The sequence below is a fragment of the Phycodurus eques genome, chromosome 1 (genome assembly GCF_024500275.1).
Source record: "Phycodurus eques isolate BA_2022a chromosome 1, UOR_Pequ_1.1, whole genome shotgun sequence".
In the NCBI taxonomy this organism is placed as follows: Eukaryota; Metazoa; Chordata; class Actinopteri; order Syngnathiformes; family Syngnathidae; genus Phycodurus; species Phycodurus eques.
In genome coordinates this window covers 49,628,623-49,646,792 of record NC_084525.1, presented here as the reverse complement: position 1 = coordinate 49,646,792, position 18,170 = coordinate 49,628,623, and the positions used below count along the sequence as shown (strand labels likewise).

General features: G+C 46.9%; 1 protein-coding gene across 1 annotated transcript; it reads left to right on the top strand.

Moving 5' to 3' along the window:
• Window positions 1-443: 443 nt before the first annotated feature.
• On the top strand, window positions 444-18,080 carry zhx3b (zinc fingers and homeoboxes 3b). Its single transcript, XM_061697894.1, has 7 exons — window positions 444-967; window positions 11,212-12,066; window positions 12,162-12,233; window positions 13,294-14,754; window positions 15,629-16,282; window positions 17,017-17,272; window positions 17,362-18,080. Exons 2-7 carry the CDS (start codon window positions 11,365-11,367, stop codon window positions 17,370-17,372), a joined length of 3,156 nt encoding a protein of 1,051 aa, XP_061553878.1. The 5' UTR covers window positions 444-967; window positions 11,212-11,364; the 3' UTR covers window positions 17,373-18,080.
• Window positions 18,081-18,170: the final 90 nt, after the last annotated feature.

The window sequence follows — 18,170 nt, the reverse complement described above, 5'->3', positions numbered from 1 at the left end:
TGCGTTCAGACTGACTGCTATTTCAAACTGTTCATAACTCATCCCCAGTTCCAGTTGAAAAACATCCCTGAAGCGGGATGCTGCCACCAGCACGCTTCAGTGTGTAAGTTTCGACTTCTTATGAAGATGACTAACGTTCCTTTTGGAGGAAAGGCCAACAAGTGTAACCTTGATTTCACTAAACACATTCTAATCTCCCAAACGCATGTGGAAAATAAATGTGTCATAGTCCAGTGAAACCAAGGCCGAACCTTTGTGAGTGTGTACGGCTTACGTGGGTTGTTTTGATTAAAAAAATAAAAAAAAAATAATAGTAATAATAATACAATCATGAGTCACTTATTTGTTTTTCGATGTTTGATTATGATCAATTGTAAAAGGAAGAACGAACGCTAAACGGATTCAACCGGGCCTGCCTCTTTAAGAGAGGTCACCTGGAGGAGACAGGTGTGTAAATGGCCTTTAAGTGGCACTGAACGCGGTTGAACAGCCCCGGGGCCGTCGGAGGGCTGCCCGGCCGATGTTCCTTTTGGGCGGCGGCGGGGTTAAATTGACATGCGGCACGTCGCTTTCTCTCTGTCGGGCTCTTCACGCCAACTCCGCCGTCAGTGACGTAGGCGTCACGTGCTCGCCTCTTCCCTCTCGACGTCCGCCGTGTTTCCCTTCCTTCCGTCCGCGCGTCCATTGGCTGCGCCGACACTGGAACCAGCACCAAATCGGCAAGGCCGAGCCGGAGAGGGGTCGCGGTCGCGGTCGCGAGCAGCCGCCGGGCTCCAGGCGTCAAGACAACCGGCCGATGGACCGAGCAGCTTCCACCTTGAAGTTACCGTCAATGAGGCGCAGACCTCCGGGCAGTGTGCTTCTCCTTCCGCCGAGCTCCAATCATTGAAAACTTTTTTTATTTATTTTTTTATATCTTTTTGCTTTTTTGTTGTTGTTGTTTTGTTTTGTGCGCCGACAACGTGAGGTGAGTGTTGCTTCCTGGTGTGCATTTGTAGAGAGCCCGGTTCACCCTCCGCCCAACTTCGCCGGCCAGCCGCACCGTACGTCGCCTGCTTTAAAATGGCGACAGCCGTCGCGGAGGTGGCGGAGACTCGGGGTTGCTCTCGGGCCGGAGACTCGTCGGCGCTCCCCCCGGTACGGAGGTTCGAAAGCGCGTGGAATTGTCGTGCCCATGAAGTTGGGACTCACTCCGCCTGGCGAAGTTGAGCGGAAGGAAGATGAACACGCATCGTTGTGAGAAATGTCGGATGGCGATGACGTTCCCAGCTGGCTGTTCCTATTTCCACAGATTTATACATTTGTTTTTTTACAATTCAATTTAGAATGATTATTATTATTCGCGCACCCAGTTAATTAGTTGCACTTGACTATTTGTGAACAATAAAAAAAAAAAAAAAAATTGCCGATACAATTTTTCAGTGTGCTATCAAAAGAATTGTTCCAATTTTCTAATCAGTTCTTTTAAAAGTTTTGCAAATACGTGACTGCTTTTTGATAAAATATGTTTGCATTATATTAAATGTGCCTCTCATACTTTTTACCCAGAGTACCACCACAAAAAAATAGTTAGCTCAAAGTGCTCCCATAATAACTAACATTAAAATGCAGAAACATAGTAGGCCTAAGTGTTCATTAAAAACCGAGACAGAGGTTCAAGTCCTAAAAAAATATACCTATATTTATTATTGTAAACTACTGTGGCATTATGCAGTATAAACGTTAGCGCTGCGCCTGCGCTATCATTTTCCCGTAACGTCGTGCGTGTGGTTTTGTTCACCGTCAAATACTGATGCCATCGAAAGCTACCTATAGAAGATGAGGAAAAACAACAACATAATGATTCAATTCAAACGTATTGCACATAGAAGTAGAATAAACATTTTGTTTAAATGTTTAAAAACGAAGAGTTCTTAAAGATTAAATGCAAATGTATTGTACTGTGCTAAAAAGTTAAATACAACTGAACTTTATAACGTGAATTGTGCTTTAAAAAAAAAATACTGGATTAAAAAAAAAAAAAAAACTTAAATAGCCTGTACGCAAAGCTACAGGCTTCATTCTAGTATGTTTTGATTGTATTTTATGTTTGTAAAATGTATTTGTACTCCATTTAATTCAGTGATTTTTCACATACCGCTAGAGCGAACCCGCGCACTGCCCTGTACAATTCTTCGATGTGCTACGAATAAAATTGTTCCAGTTCTCCAATCAGAACGAGCTTTTTAAAGTTTTGCAAATCGGCTCCTGACCTTGTGCGCTGTCTGTCGTCATCCTTTGCTTTTGGTGAAATATTTTCACAGCAGCTTGATTGTGATGCCCAACAGTCAACAAGTTGGCATGTCGGCCCGCTGGTGAGTCATGTCGCGATGTCATGAGTGTGTAACTCTGGGGGATTTAAGAGTTCGCCACGACGGCATTACGGCCTGCGACTCGACGTCGAAGTCTGGCTCTGCCGCTGCGAAGGCCAAAACAAGCAAATTTAAACGACACGGACGCACCTCAAGCTAGCAGCGTTTTGTGTTGCTGGAATTCAATAGAATACCGACTGCTTGACTCTCTCTGCACTTGCGTCCTTGGGTCAGGTTTTCACCTGGCAGGGGATGAGCGAATGAGAGCTATTTCTGTAATCTTTTGAATTGTTACATTGGTTCATTTGATACGCTCGGTCTTCACTCACTGCTCCTCCGAGCGCCATCCGTTCGGTGACGTCACCCTCCCTCCCACTGTGTCATGACGACAATCTATTCGCATATCTCTACCGAGTTGACAAGCGGCTCGGTAGGAAATGCGAGCCGGGAGCCTTTTCACAGTTTTTGCGAGAGCGCACTGATTCAGTCCCACATCCGGCGCAAGCAGGTTTGGGTCAGCAGCGGAGGCGGCAGGGGCAGCCTGCGTTCTGCTCGACTGGCCTGCAGCTTGTGGTGTCAGCCATTTTAGGTCGGACAGCAGAGAGCACGATGCGACGCCATTTTTTCCTCTCGCTCTCTCTCTGTCTCTCCCTCACGCTCTCTATTCAGCAGCTCGGTTCAGAGAGGCCACAGCAATGCAGCCCTTTGCGAGCCACACAGCCATCTGCTCTGTGACCTGAGAGGATGGGCTGACCCAGTAGGAAACTGCCATGAAGTATTCCCACTGTTGCCAGTGTCGAGCCAGTCATGGGCGGATCTCTCAGAGAGTTGTGATTGTCCGCACCGGAGCAAATGAACCCTTAAGTTGGTGGACAAAGGGAGGTTAGATAGACTTGTGCTTCAACTTTTTTTTTTTTTTTTTTTCCCCCCCCCCCCATTTTATTTTTTATGACTGGGATTCGGCAGTACCTCGGTCACTTCGGGCCAAGCCCAAAGGTAGATCGCTAGGTAGATCGATATTTCAGTCATACCGTGAGGCGAACGAGAAGTAATCAAGGCAGATGTCTGGAATGGCAGTCAGACGTGCGCTCAACAGCAAGAGTCACCCCTGACCAATAACTTTTCCTTGATGACCACACCCAGCTGGGAAGCACCAATATTGTCTAAAATACAACCCCAATTCAAATGAAGTTGGGACGTTGTGTTAAACATAAATAAAAACAGAATACAATGCTTTGCAAATCATGTTCAACCTATATTTAATGGAATACACTACAAAGACATATTTAATGTTCAAACTGATAAACTTGATTGTTGTTAGCAAATAATCATTAACTTACAATTTTATGGCTGCAACATGTTCCAAAAAAGATGGGACAGGGTCATGTTTACCACTGTTACATCACCTTTTCTTTTAACAACATTCAATAAACGTTTGGGAACTGAGGACACCAATTGTTGAAGCTTTGTAGGTGGAATTCTTTCCCATTCTTGCTTGATTTACAGCTTCAGCTGTTCAACAGGCCGGGGTCTCTGTTGTCGTATTTTAAATTCATAATGCGCCACACATTTTCAATGGGAGACAGGTTGTAACACATGCAGAATGTGATTTGGGATCATCTTGCTGAAATAAGCAGGGGCGTCTATGAAAACGACGTTGCTTGGATGGCAGCATATCATTCTCCAAAATCTGTATGTACCTTTCAGCATCAATGGTGCCTTCACAGATGTGTAAATTACCCATGCCATTGGCACTAACACAGCCCCATACCATCACAGATGCTGGCTTTTGTACCTTCGTCCATAATGGTCCGGATGGTTCTTTTCCTCTTTGGCCCGGAGGACACGACCTCCACAATTTCCAAAAACAATTTGAAATGTGGACTCGTCGGACCACAGAACACTTTTCCACTTTGCATCAGTCCATCTTAGATGAGCTCGGGGCCAGAGAAGCCGGTGGCGTTTATGACTGTTGTTGATAAATGGCTTTTGCTTTGCATAGTAGAGTTTCAAGTTGCACTTACGGATGTAGCGCCGTTCGTTGCAATTGTACATTGAGGAACAGTGTCTTTAAACTGTTCGACTATTTTCTCACGCACTTGTTCACAAATAGGTGAACCTCGCCCCATCTTTGCTTGTGAATGACTGAGCAACTCAGGGAAGCTCCTTTTATACCCAATCATGGCACCCACCTGTTCCCAATTAGCCTGTTCACCTGTGGGATGTTCCAAACAGGTGTTTGATGAGCATTCCTCAACTTTCTCAGTCTTTTTGCCATGATCATTTGCTAAAAACCATAAAGTTTATCAGTTTGAAAAAAAAATTAAAAAACAAAGCTTCAACAATTATTGAATGTTGTTAAAAGAGAAGGTGATGTAACACAGTGGTAAACATGACCCTGTCCCAGCTTTTTTGGAACGTGTTGCAGCCATAAAATTTGAAGTTAATGATTATTAGCTAAAAACACTAAAGTTGATCAGTTTGACCATTTAAATATCTTGTCTTTGTTGTGGATTAAATTAAATACAGGTCGAACATGATTTGCAAATCGTTGTATTCTGTTTTTATTTATGTTTAACACAACGTCCCAACTTCATTGGAATTGGTGTTGTAGAAGCAGTCCAGGGATGCTCCGAATGCCCCTAGAAGCAAACAAACTTGAATGGTGTGTGTGTGCGTGTGAGAGAGAGAACGGTACACACATTTTGTGTTCCTGAACTGGTTGAGGTGTAGGGGTAGGAGCAGAGGTGGGTAGGAACATGCTACATGTACTCAAGTAGCATTTTGGATAAATTGTACTAGTCAGAGTACTTTTAATGCAGTATAATGTTTCCTTTTACGCAAGTGTTTATGTTAAGAAGAAACGGTACTTTTACTCCATTACAATGATCTTCATGCCGCTCGCTACCTTTTCATCAATCGTTTCTTATCATTTTCTTCGTGTGCGTTCTGTTTTGACTACGACTTCCGCTTTGGGCGCTGTTTGCGCCAATAGAACGCAACCGCTAGTGATGTTTAACTCTAGTTCACCAATCAAACGACACGAGAGTCACGTGACCTCACACAACATCTTCCATTGGGCTTCGCGGGCATGGGTATAAACGGTAGATACGCCAGCCCGGCTAATCGACGTGCTTGCGTGGTGGCCATTTTGGGAAGGTCGTCGTTCTCATAGAAGCTAATGGTGCGCGACTGTCTTTACATTTCCGTCGACAAAAACAACAGCTGTCATGCATGTATTATTTGCCTGGCACTGTCTGCCCAAACGTGGATATCCCAGCCCCGTTCTAAGTTGGGAAAACCGCTTGCGGTAAGTTTCCGATGTTTTTTGTTGTTGTTTCGGCCGTGCATATTAACCCACATTAGCCCTATTTTATGGTCATAACTGTAAAACATGCATCTTTTGGAGTTCGTGCTAATATTGCTCACGAGAGCGGGTGCACCACACACTGCGCATTCACATTTGATTTAGTTATAGTTTTAGTTGTATTTTATGTGACGTTCATGCTCTGACAAATCAGAAGTTACTCACCATTTACTCAGTACTTGTAGTTTTTCCTCTGAGTACTTTGTTACTCTTAGTTTTTGGGAGGACTGCTTTTTACTTTCATATTACTTTCAAGTAACAGTACTCTTGAGTATAATATTTGGCTAATCTACCCACCTCTGGGTAGGAGGTGGTTGCCATGGGGACAGTAACACACCAGTGGCACTGCCGACCTGTCTCCCTCGGCCAAACGTGCTACGAGAAGGAGGAGGAGCAGTGGGGAAAGAAGGCGGGCCAGAGGGGGAAGTATGGCGGCACGGGGGGTGTTTGTGACGTAAAAAGACAAGCGAGGAAGCTTGAAACCGAGTAAACAAGCAAACGGTGTGCATACATCTCTTAAGGAGAGCATTGTCATCAGCACTAGTGTATCCGCTGCTTAGTGACTGGTATTTTTGCGGCCATGTTATGCAGCCTACTTTCCATGGTACCCTGTGCGTGTGCTATTATTGGCTTATAATACTCTGTGGATTCAGCACAGGCCTACACAAAAGTCAGGCCAAGGGATGAAAGGAGGTCACGTTGTGCAGAACCGCCGAACAGGAGGTTATGAACCAGGAGGGCAAAAACGTTTTCGTTTGTGTCACCGGGAGATCTGTGACTCTCGCACGCAGGAAAACGAGCTGCCTCGGCACCGCCGTAAACAAGCTTCGCAGGCAGGCAGGCAGGCAGGCGGGCAGCCGGCCACCCACCCACCCCCGCACCCCACATGCATACGAACGCAAGCACATATGCGCCCTTGCTCAGCCAGCCGCACCTCCATTGCTTCACTCGAAATCTCACAGGAAACCCACACATGCAAATGCTGACACTCAGACGCAGACTCGCCATCCGCCACAACATGTGACATCCAGTTTGACACCGTTGTGTTCGTACGCCGTGAGTCAACAAGCCGCCTGAGTGTTTTGTTCATAGCGCAGCCGGCATCCTTTGTTTGCATCCTCACCTGAATCAGGCCTAGAGCACTGGGCTTGATTAGGCAAAACTTTGTGGGACAACTTTGTAGCGCCGTTCATTGCGCTGAATTTTACACAATTAAATCTTCATTACATTTATTTTTTTATTATTATTTTTTTTTATCCCAAACATATTTGCATGACAATGTGAAAAGCCTAAATTTAGCTTCCGTCCACTGACTGAGGAGCTTCATGGTTTGGAACATTCCAGTCTGAGCAAGCACAGTGAGGAGGGAAGGGGTGGAGGTGGGGGGGTGAGGTGAGGTGGCGAAGTGGGGTGGAGCACTGCGGGATTGTAGTTTGGAGCAAGAAGGGCGCGTCGAAGAGCGGGGGTTGGCAGGGTACGGCGCTTGGAGGGGGGTATCTGGTAGGGAAAATTCCTCTCTGAAACACCTCTGCACTTCCTCCACGACTGTTAACACCCCGAAGTGACTCCCCATCCCCCACGTCCCGTTCGCTCACGTTCGTGTCACCCGACGCAGCCACGTAATGGATGACTGAGACTGTTCACCCATGAGCCTTTGTGTCGGTCATGTGACCGGTCCGCCTTGGCAGCTCGATGCCCCCTGTTGCAGAATTGAATGGCAGAGGAGTAGGAGGGGTGCACGACAGCCCAAATCGAGGGTCGTAACTCTCCCTGGGGGTGCTCGAAGGAACAAGGGGCATCGCGTTCCTTCGACAGTAACAAATCTCAGTTGCCAGTTAACCCCTCACGTTCCACGCGGTGCCGCAGCTAATGCCTAAAGCCACGGGTGAAGAAAATATCATCAGGTTCTTCGTAAGTGGCAGACAGTTCAGTTCCTCACTCACCTCACGTGCTGTGAACCAAAGTTCTAGCATTTCAATGAAAAGAATTGATGTTGGCGTATTTGGTGTGTGAAAGTGTAGCGTCCCCGTGGAGTGAGCGTTAACTTGTCTGAAACTAACTTACCGTGACCTTTCTGTTGTTTGTACAAACTTTTTGTGTGTTTACTGTGTGGGCACGAGAGAGAGAGAGAGAGAGAGAGAGAGAATGAAGGCCTTGTTGGTGTTTGGAGAAAGGCAGGTTTCTCACTTAGTCAACATTTTGATTTGGCATATCTACCAGCAATTGTGCCTGGAGTCATAAGGGGCAGGACTTTAAGAGGCTCTTGAATTTACCATTTAAACTGGTGAGCTAGTGAGCGTTTGGTAGGTGTGGCCACTTTGTGCGTGAGGTATCACGTCCAGGCCACAGAAGGAACCATCTTCCAGTACTTCATCACCAGAGGTGGGTAGTAATGAGTTACATTTATACTCTGTTACATTTACACGAGCAACCTTTAGCAGGTATTGTGCTTGTCAACGTCTTGAATGCAACACGCTTTTTACTTCAGTATTTTGGTCAAGAAGAAACGGTGCTTTTACTCCATTACACTGAGCTACATTCCGCTTGCTACTTGTATTTTTATCTACAGGTATTATTGCTTTGCGAAGCCAACATAACTTCGTGACATCTGACTCCTGCTGACCAATCAAATAAAGCCAGGTTGTCTCATGACTGCATACGGAAGCAAAGTTCCTCAAGTGACTATTTACATGGAACATGGCAGAAATCTCAGCTCCTGCTCACCCGCGACCCAAGTGAGAATGAGCGATACAGAATAGAAAGAGAACACCCATCTTCTGTGTCTGCCTAAAAATTTCAATATTTCAGCCTACAATAACTCCACTAGGAACTTGCAACAGACTTTCTCGATCTGTGTTTGCAACAGTGAAACAAACCAGCGGGTCAACCACAGCACGTGAATGAAAACTCCAGTTGGTTCGACCCACTCAGACCAGTTGGAGTGTTCTGGTCTTCGCTGTCGAAAGCGTTGGGCGCATCATAAAGGAGCAGAGAGGGGGGAAAAAATGGTCAGCGATGTATGCACAGCAAAGCACTCGATGTATATAAAAATAGTAGCAGCAGGACTTGCGTTGTTTTTGAGTAATGAAACGGATGTCGGTGTTGCTGATATGAGAGTAAATCAGTTTTATATAATCAAATTATATATAATTATAGATTTTACAACCTATATTTAATTGAATACACAACAAACAACAATTGAATACACAACAAAGACAATATATTTAATGTTCAAACTGATAAACTTTATTGTTTTTAGCTAATGATCATGGCAAAAAGACTAAGAAAGTTGAGGAATGCTCATCAAACACCTGTTTGGAACATCCCACAGGTGAACAGGCTAATTGCGAACAGGTGGGCGCCATGATTGGGTAGAAAAAGAGCTTCCCTGAATGGCTCAGTCATTCACGAGCAAAGATGGGGCGAGGTTCACCTCTTTGTGAACAAGTACGTGACAAAATGGTCAAACAGTTTCAGGACAATGTTCCTCAGCGTACAATTGCAAGGAATTTAGGGATTTCATCATCTACGGTCCATAATATCATCAAAAGGTTCAGAGAATCTGGAGAAATCGCTGCATGTAAGCGACAAGGCCGAAAACCAACATTGATGGCCCGTGACCTTCGATCCCTCAGGCGGCACTGCATCAAAAACCGACATCAATGTGTAAAGGATATCACCACATGGGCTCAGGAACACTTCAGAAAACCAATGTCAGTAAATACAGTTCGGCGCCACATCCGTAAGTGCAAGTTGAAACTCTACTATGCAAAGCAAAAGCCAAACAACCAGAAACGCCGCCGGCTTCTCTGGGCCCGAGCTCATCTAAGATGGACTGATGCTAATTGGAAAAATGTTCTGTGGTCCGACGAGTCCACATTTCAAATTGTTTTTGGAAATTGTGGACGTCGTGTCCTCTGGGCCAAAGAGGAAAAGAACCATCCAGACTGTTATGGACGCAAAGTTCAAAAGCCAGCATCTTTGATTGTATAGGGCTGTGTTGGTGCTAATGGCATGGGTATCTTACACATCTGTAAAGGCACCTTTTAATGCTGAAAAGTACATATAGGTTTTGGAGAAACATATGCTGCCATCCAAGCAACATCTTTTTCATGGACGCCCCTGCTTATTTCGGCAAGACAATGCCAAACCACATTCTGCATGTGTTACAACAGCGTGGCTTCGTAGTAAAAGAGACTGGCCTAGTAGAGTACTAGACTGGCCTGCCTGCAGTCCAGACCTGTGTCCCATTGAAAATGTGTGGCGCATTATGAAGCGTAAAATATGACAACAGAAACCCCAGACTGTTGAACAGCTGAAGCTGTACATCGAGCAAGAATGGGAAAGAATTCCACCTACAAAGCTTCAACAATTATTGAATGTTGTTAAAAGAGAAGGTGATGTAACACAGTGGTAAACATGACCCTGTCCCAGCTTTTTTGGAATGTGTTGCAGCCATAAAATTCTAAGTTAATGATTATTTGCTAAAAACAATAAAGTTGATCAGTTTGAACATGAAATATCTTGTCTTTGTAGTGTATTCAATTAAATATAGGTTGAACGTGATTGGCAAGTCATTGTATTCCGTTTTTATTTATGTTTAAGACAACGTCCCAACTTCATTGGAATTGGGGTTGTATTTAAGGATTGTCATAAAGTCATGTTGTTGGGAAATATTTGAATTTGCATAATCCTATTATTTTGACATTCATGCTCTTTCAAAAATAAGTCTGTGGTTACTTACTATTTACTCAGTACTTGTCGTCTTTGCACTCAATAGCTACCCAAAGTCAATTATTTTGAGGACTACGTTTAATTTGACTGGAGTCCCATTATTCAAAAGTAACCTTATTCGTACTTGAGTGGTTTTGTTGGCTACTCTACCCACCTCCTCCGCTCTCCGCCTGAGGGAGGGAGAGCGAAAGAAGGAGGGATGGTGAAACTCCTCCCCAGGAAGCCTCGCCATTTTGTATGGATGCGCAGGATATGGAGGGAACTATTCCCTGATTTGTATCATCAAACCCACCCCAAAGCTGAAGAATATTCCGAGCTACAGTTGACAACTCGACTTGTGTTTGTCACAATAATTGTCAAGGTGTGCAAGGGACAGAGGCTCATTTTTATTTTTTTTTCTCAAATGCTCTCTCACTGTGTGTTTGGGGGGGGGGGGGGGGGGGGGGTCATGATTGAGGGGCAGTGAGACATAGCAGCACGGGGGAGGGGAAAAGAGGGAGTCAGGCAGGAGCACTCTCAAAAAGTCTTCAGTGAAGAAGCAGAGTGGGCTTGAAAAACTCTCATTCATGAGCCTCATGGCGTAAGGATGCCTTTCAATCATGTTTTGGGGTTTGATTCGTTTCAACGTGGAGAAAGTCACCACATCTTAATTGCTAATATCCTTGCTTTTAGAATCAAGCGCATCTATTTATGAGGCTACTGTATTTTTTATTTTCTTTTTATTTTTTATGTTTTGTTGTCTCCGCATTTCTCCTCCAGGCCGCCCATGAGAGCTCCAAGCGGACCTATGAGCATGCCGTGCGCACTCCCGCCCTCGGCGCCTGGCCTCTAGGCTGCCAGCAACGAGCCATCCTCCCAATCGCACCCTACTCGCAGTTATTCCAGCGACGCTCCCCACCGTGTGGCCACACCATGGCCAGCAAGAGGAAGTCTACGATACCTTGTATGATCCCCAGCAAAATCAGACACCACTTTGAGGACATGGACATGCCGGTCCTTCAGCGGCAAACTATAACTTCCGGAGGGGGCGCGCACAGCCCGCCGAACCTCGCAGACTCTCCCTTACTGGAGGCAGCAGACCCTCCCGTCGACGACGCAGGTACCTATATCTGCAAGCCTTGCAACTTCGAAACCTACGACCTTAACTTGTTCTTAGACCACGTGTACGCCGGGCACCCGGAATTTCGTTCGGACCCGAGCTTCGTCTGTCTGAACTGTGGCTTTTCGGCACTTAAGTTTGAGGGCTTGGCCCTGCACAATGCCAGGATTCACCCCAGCATGTTTAATTGCCCTCTGCAGCTGAGAAGGAGGGACAGGAGGGCGGTGGTGGAGCAGACTATAGTACCTGGGACAGATGAGGGCAAAGATAATGAGATTTCCATCACCAAAACACCAATCATGAGGATGCTGAAGGGCAAATCGGAGCCTAAACGAATTGTAGTGTCCCAGCCTTCGTCAGATGCGCTCTCCATTTATGGCTCCAAGGAGACTGTTGCAATGGCCCATGTGCCCACAATTGTCCACAATGGAACAAACAAGGTCACACTACCCTCAGCGATTCAGATCGTCAATGGGTCTGGAGCTTTGCCGGTGCTCAAGAGCCCCATCGCCCAGGTAGGTTCACTCCATCCTTAGTTTTACTCTTCTCCTGTTTGATCGATTGGTTTGCAAAAGTCAGTGCATTTATAATATAGGCGGTCTCTGTTCAGAACAAAAGCCTGCATCAGTCCTCTGCGACCACAGTTTCCTCAGATGCCTCAACTTCCAAGAATCTCCCAAAGGTAATTCTCGCTTTGATTACAGTGGTGCCTCGAGATGAGAGATTCATTCGTTCCTTGTAGCGCTCTAATATTATACTTTATAAAAACTTTGACATGATTGAATACAATTTGAAAATGATTCAGTCAGCTCGTTCTCCTGCAATGCACGTTGTGCCGCTCAATCTGGTGTGCGCGCGCAGCGCTTGACGTTCACGTTTTGCTCGCCAGCCACTGTGGCTAGTGGCTTCCCAGAGTTGCTAGCCACTCAGCATTTTCACTAGCTGCAATTTTGTTATTGGATAATGGAGGTTATGCGCATTCGGCACAACACGATCAAGCACTTCCTTCCGATTCAGATGACTGGCAGTGCCCTATATGGCAGGAGACATGGACATTTGTGTTTTACACAAAATGTCTTCAGGAGCTGCTAAAGATGACCATATCCCATGTTTAGGCTTCGTGTTAACATATATTTGTAGAAATACATGATGCACATGTATTTCACTTTTGTCCAAAGACATCACGAAACAAAATTTGACCAAGTTTAAGTTCAAACCATCACAGCAGTTCCTAGTTGCTAAGTTTATCGCAGCATACACAAGGGCGTCCGCTAACCTGTATTCCGGGTTTGGTCGGGTGAAATTCTACATAAAACGGGTTGTGTTATTAAAGATGACTATGGCATGCTTAAGTTTACTTGAACTCGATTTACAATGATTTAAGATGTCAATTATCCCTACACAACACACTTAAATCAAGACTACAGAAATGTTTGTTATTAGCGAGTGTTCAGCTCGAATAAAAAATTGTGCGCACGGTTGTGCTCCTTTTATTAAATAAGCATATTTTCATTTCAGCTTTTTTCAATTTGTATTTTTGGCCTCGGCAATATAAAACATGAACTACCCGCCGAAACGTCCGATCGATCGGCGGCTCTTATCTAAAAAAAAAAATAAAATAAAATAAAAAAATGCAAAAGTCAGGTCACTTGTATCTCAAGGCATTTCTGGATGTAGATCTTATTAAATATGGATGATTGTCAGCATGTAAACCTCTTCACTTTCCAACTGTTCGCATCCAGGTGATGATTCCTTTGAGCAGCATCCCCACCTACAATGCCTCCATGGACTCCTCCTCCTTTTTGAAGACCTCCTTCAGCAAATTCCCGTATCCCACGAAGGCGGAGCTCTGCTACCTGACTGTGGTCACAAAGTTCCCCGAAGAGCAGATCAAGATCTGGTTCACAGCGCAGAGACTCAAACAAGGCATCAGCTGGTCTCCCGAGGAGATCGAGGAAGCCAGGAGGAAAATGTTCAACACTATCATCCAAAGCAGCGCGCACAATCAGTCGCACAGTCCCGCTCAGCAAACAATCACAGTCCTGGGGGCCACGGGGATCCCTCAAATCCTGCAGGGCTCTCTCGTCAGCCAAGGGGGTGTCCTCGTCACGCAGCCCGTGATGGCCAACGGTCTTCAGGTCAACGGCACCCCTGTGGCGCTGGCCGTCACACCCAAGCCCCAGGCGGCGGCCCGACCTATGATGCAGGCCCGACCCGCCGCGGCGCTAGTGGCCGACAAGGGCGCCGGCATGATGGTGGGGGCGGTGGCCAGCGGCGGTACGGGAAGCAACATCATCGGCAGCAGTAAGAGCAGCAGGAGTGGAGGAGGGGCCGCGAGCAACGTCATTAGCAGCAGCAGCCAAGCTAGCGTCATCAATCTCACTCTGGGGAACAATAACCACGGCAATGCAAAGGTGAGTAGCGCCACTGTGAAATGCCACAGCGGTGCCAACGGCAAGAACAAAACCCATGTCGGCAAAAGTGCAAACCCCCCCAAAGTCAATGTAGACGGCAAGCCTTCAAATGGCAGCAGCGCAACAGACTACAATGGGCAAAAGAGCAAAGACCCGAGCGGCAGTCGGAACAAAAACGACGCCTCTTGCGCCGGTGCAGATGACGCGGACCTCAGCGCAAGCAACTCCTTCAAAATGGACGAGGCTTCGTCCCCTTCCTCCAAATCCTCGTCGCCGTCTCCTGCGGCGGGCGCCTCTGGCAGCTCCCTGAGCTCCCGCAGCATCAACGCGTTCCTGGACCCGAGCTTTTGCAAGGGCAAGAAGTCCCAGGAGCAGCTGGGCACTCTCAAGGACAGTTTTCTGAGCAACCCGTACCCCGACCAGGAGGAGGTGGACCGCCTCATCTCTCTGACGGGGCTCACGGTGCGGGAAGTCCGCAAGTGGTTTAGTGATCGACGCTACCACCTTCGCAACCTCAAGGGCCCGCGCTCCAGCACGGGCGCGCCGAACAAGTCGTCGGCAGGGAGCGGCGCGGCGGGCGGCGACGCGGGCAGCCCCGGACCCGTCGACCTGTCGGAAAACGGCAGCGGCACCTACTCTGGCGCAAAAACGGCGGAGCACAGTTCCGCTCCTCTGAGCCCGACGTCAACGCACACTCCCACGTCTCCCGTCACGCCGTCGCGCAGACTGCCCAGATCACCTTCTCCCGATTTCACCGTCGTCCGCTACAAGGAGAGAGAACCTCACCAGGTGAGCATGGCCACAAAAAGACGATGCGAGCCACTTGGGCAACTTGCATCCCAGGAAAACTACAGCACATGGCGAAAAACTGAGTAATTGCCACTCGTGTAAAAATACCGCACGGAGGAAAATCCCATTTGAAATGAAAGATGTCTCTCTAGCTGAGTTCCTTTTTCATGCAAATCTTTTTTTTCAAAGGCCAACAACGTAAAATAAGAGTGCCTTTCAATGAAAATCCAACCTTCAAACTATTCACGGTCCCCCCGGCTTGGAGGAGAAAGCGTGTTAAGAAGCCACTGGTGTTTTAGCTTTCATTACAGCCACGTTGGCGCCGCACACGAGACAAACAGGTCTGTCTTTTATTCTCATGAAAAGTCAAAAACAAGTCAAACGAGTCATTTTGATCACGTCTATTCTATTTTCATGATCATATTTGACATTTTGCATGTGTCCCTCAAATTGCTGCCCGCCCTGTCGTTATGGGGTAACTGAAACCCTCTAACGTTTTCAGTGACATTACGGCCAACATTTCTTTTTCTTCGATGGAGGCCCAAACTGTGGCCATTCTAACAGCATAGCATCTACAGTACTTCAGAGAATGAATATGAATTTCAATGGAAAAGCTGTACTTTGTGTTTCTGCATGCGCTCTTGTTGCGGAGTATAATTTGTAGCTCATGTTCATTTGTTAGCCAAATGCCTCATGCTCGCAGGAGCAGCAGGTCAGGCAGATAACCGTTTAAGGAATTGCTACACAAATCTTAACCATGAGAATACACGATGGTTGTTTGTCACGGAATCACAGCTGCTGCTCGCGACCGCCGATGCTTTGTCTGCTCAACTTGGTTAGAAAGTGACTATTCTTGCCCGATTGTTTGGTCTAGATCAAAGCGCTAGAGGCCAGCTTCGCTCAGGACACCGAGCCGTCAGGAGAAGAAGTGGACAGACTGCGACGTGAGACCAAGATGACCCGGAGGGAGATCCATAACTGGTTCACCGAGAGGAGGAAGAAAGCAGCAGCGGCCGAAAAAAGGAAAGAGGAGGCGGCGCGGGCGTTGGGCTGCGGGACGGAAGCTTATGGAGAGGAAGGACTAAATGACGACGCTTCTGGAGAACTCAAAGTCAACCCCATTAAGATCAATTTGAAGATGCTGAAGGTGACCGAGGCCAACGGCAAACCGGAGGATGAGGTGCCGGACGGCCCCAGCGGAAGCGCTCAGTCCAGCGCTCCTGCCAACCCGAAACCCGTCGCGTTGCGAGGTAAGAAAACGGCAGAGCAGCTGCACCTGCTCAAGCAAGTCTACGCGCGAACGCAGTGGCCCAGCGCCGCTCAGTACGACGAGCTCCTCTCGGGCACGGGGCTGCCCCGGCCCGACGTGGTGCGCTGGTTCGGGGACTGTCGCTACATGCAGAAGAGCAGCCAGCTGAAGTGGTTGGAGGCTTACCAGAACATGGCCCTGGAGGAAGATCTAAACCAGGACAAGGGGCACCTCCTCCAGGCCCACCTCGACGGCCACGGCAGTCAGGAAGAGTCGCAGGTACTGACGACGAACGAGTAGAGAATTTGCACAATGGGTCAAAGGTCATTCACAGTGGCAGGAATTAGTTAAGTTATAAATTACAATAGTTATACATGTTTGAAGATAATTGCTGAAAACGTGCAAAGATATGTGCTACTCAACTGTGGCTATTGAACTGTTTTTCCACTCACACTGTTTTCATCTCGGTTTCCTGGATTTTTGGGGGTGCGCGTCTAAAACGGCGCCCGGTGACGGACTCGGGCGTCCGGTAGGAGTTGCCGCTCGCCCACTATAGAAGAACTTGGGCGCCTTCGTTCACATCAGCTGTTATTCGCCACAGTTTCAACTTGTTACCCTACAACCCAAAAATGTCTGCTTGCGTGGCCGCTTTAGAGGGCCTCATTGTCGGCCGTGAGTGCGCCCACGTCGCGGCGAGAAGGCGAAAGAGCAAGTGGGGGGGAGGGGCTCACATATGAAAGCCAGCATGTGGACAGGGGCTGCGTACTTAGCATTCATGTTTTTATTTTTTTTCCCCCAAATTAAAAAATATAAAAATTTCAGGGTTGTTAACAAGCTTGTGTGTCAACTTCATTTCACTAAAATGAAGATTGAAAGGAACTTCAGAGGGTTTCTGTGTGGAATTTCTTCCTCGTGTTATTAAAAAAAAATAATAATAATAACATTGAAATGATTCATTTTTGTGCAAATCTTGGTTGGGATGAGTGGCACTGAACGCATCTTTCTGGCTGCAGTTACAGGAACTGTCAAAGGCGACCGGTTTGACAACAGATCTGGTGAGGCATTGGCTCGTCACCAGGGCATCTGCGGCTCGACCGGAGCAAGCGTCTGGGCCGAAACCGGCGCCGGGCGTCACAGCCGAGCCGCCGTCGGCAGTCTCCTCCCCTCTGGAGCCGCACCCGAAAGCAGGGCGTGACGAGAAAATAGAGCAGTCACTGTGCGGACAAGCCGGGGAGGGCGATACTCCCAAGACTGTTGCTTGTACTGAAGGTAGTTTCTGCGTCTTCAAATCTAATTTAAGATGTAGTTCCACTCTTAATGGTATTATATTTTTTTTTTTACTGTCTGAACGACTACAGGAGCAGATTGAGGTGGTGGATTTAAAAACATGACAGGATCGCCGGATGGGAATGGGCCTTCAAACCTTTCGTCCCCCACCTCAATGGGCAGATGTGACCTCAGCCGTTTCGTGAGATGGGACACAAAAAACTCCGGCCCACCCTTTTGTTTTCTTCATGCCCCTTCCAAGATCCTGCTGTCCACCATGTTCCTTAATGGCAGTTTGAGTAGTAGTGGAAGAAAAAGTGACGGTACAATAACTAGTGTGGTGGGGACCCACAATTTGTGAGGTTTAGCCGCGTGTGTCATTCACTGTAGTTTGCTGCTGGATGCGTTTCCTGAAGCCTTTAAAGTAAAAACATCGCCGTCTTGCACACACTCTGGACTCGCGAAACGTGTAAGTGGGGCTCATCGTTGCATCGAACGACAAAATAAGCACTGGGGGGTTTTCTGACATTGTCCATTCATTTGTACATACTGTAAAAAAATATATATAAAAGGATGAGATGCATGCATCTTAAGCAGGCAAGAACACAAACTGACAAGTGGGGGAGCGTTTGTATGGCACAAGTGCTCCTTTACATCCTTGACGTGTTTGAACGTTTATTTTTATGGAGGGTTTTTACATTACGTACATTTGACTGCAAAAGAACAGAACTTTTCCAGAGTTCCCTACTTAGGTTTAATGTATCATTTTTACAGGTGGTATTTGCAGAATAAATGAATGTCATGAAAGGTTTACTCCATGTCTCTTTACTCAAAATTGAAGCCGATAAACAAGATTACCAAATCACAACTCAAGTCTTGACTAAATAGCATTTTCAAGCAG

What these genes read in the sequence shown, in the direction of transcription:
- zhx3b (XM_061697894.1), top strand. Translation starts at nt 11,365, where the DNA reads ATGGCCAGCAAGAGGAAGTCTACGATACCTTGTATGATCCCCAGCAAA. An exon ending in AGGAGAGAGAACCTCACCAG is followed by an intron (nt 14,755 to 15,628) that starts GTGAGCATGGCC and finishes TGTTTGGTCTAG; the next exon opens with ATCAAAGCGCTAGAGGCCAG. An exon ending in GCAGTCAGGAAGAGTCGCAG is followed by an intron (nt 16,283 to 17,016) that starts GTACTGACGACG and finishes TTCTGGCTGCAG; the next exon opens with TTACAGGAACTGTCAAAGGC.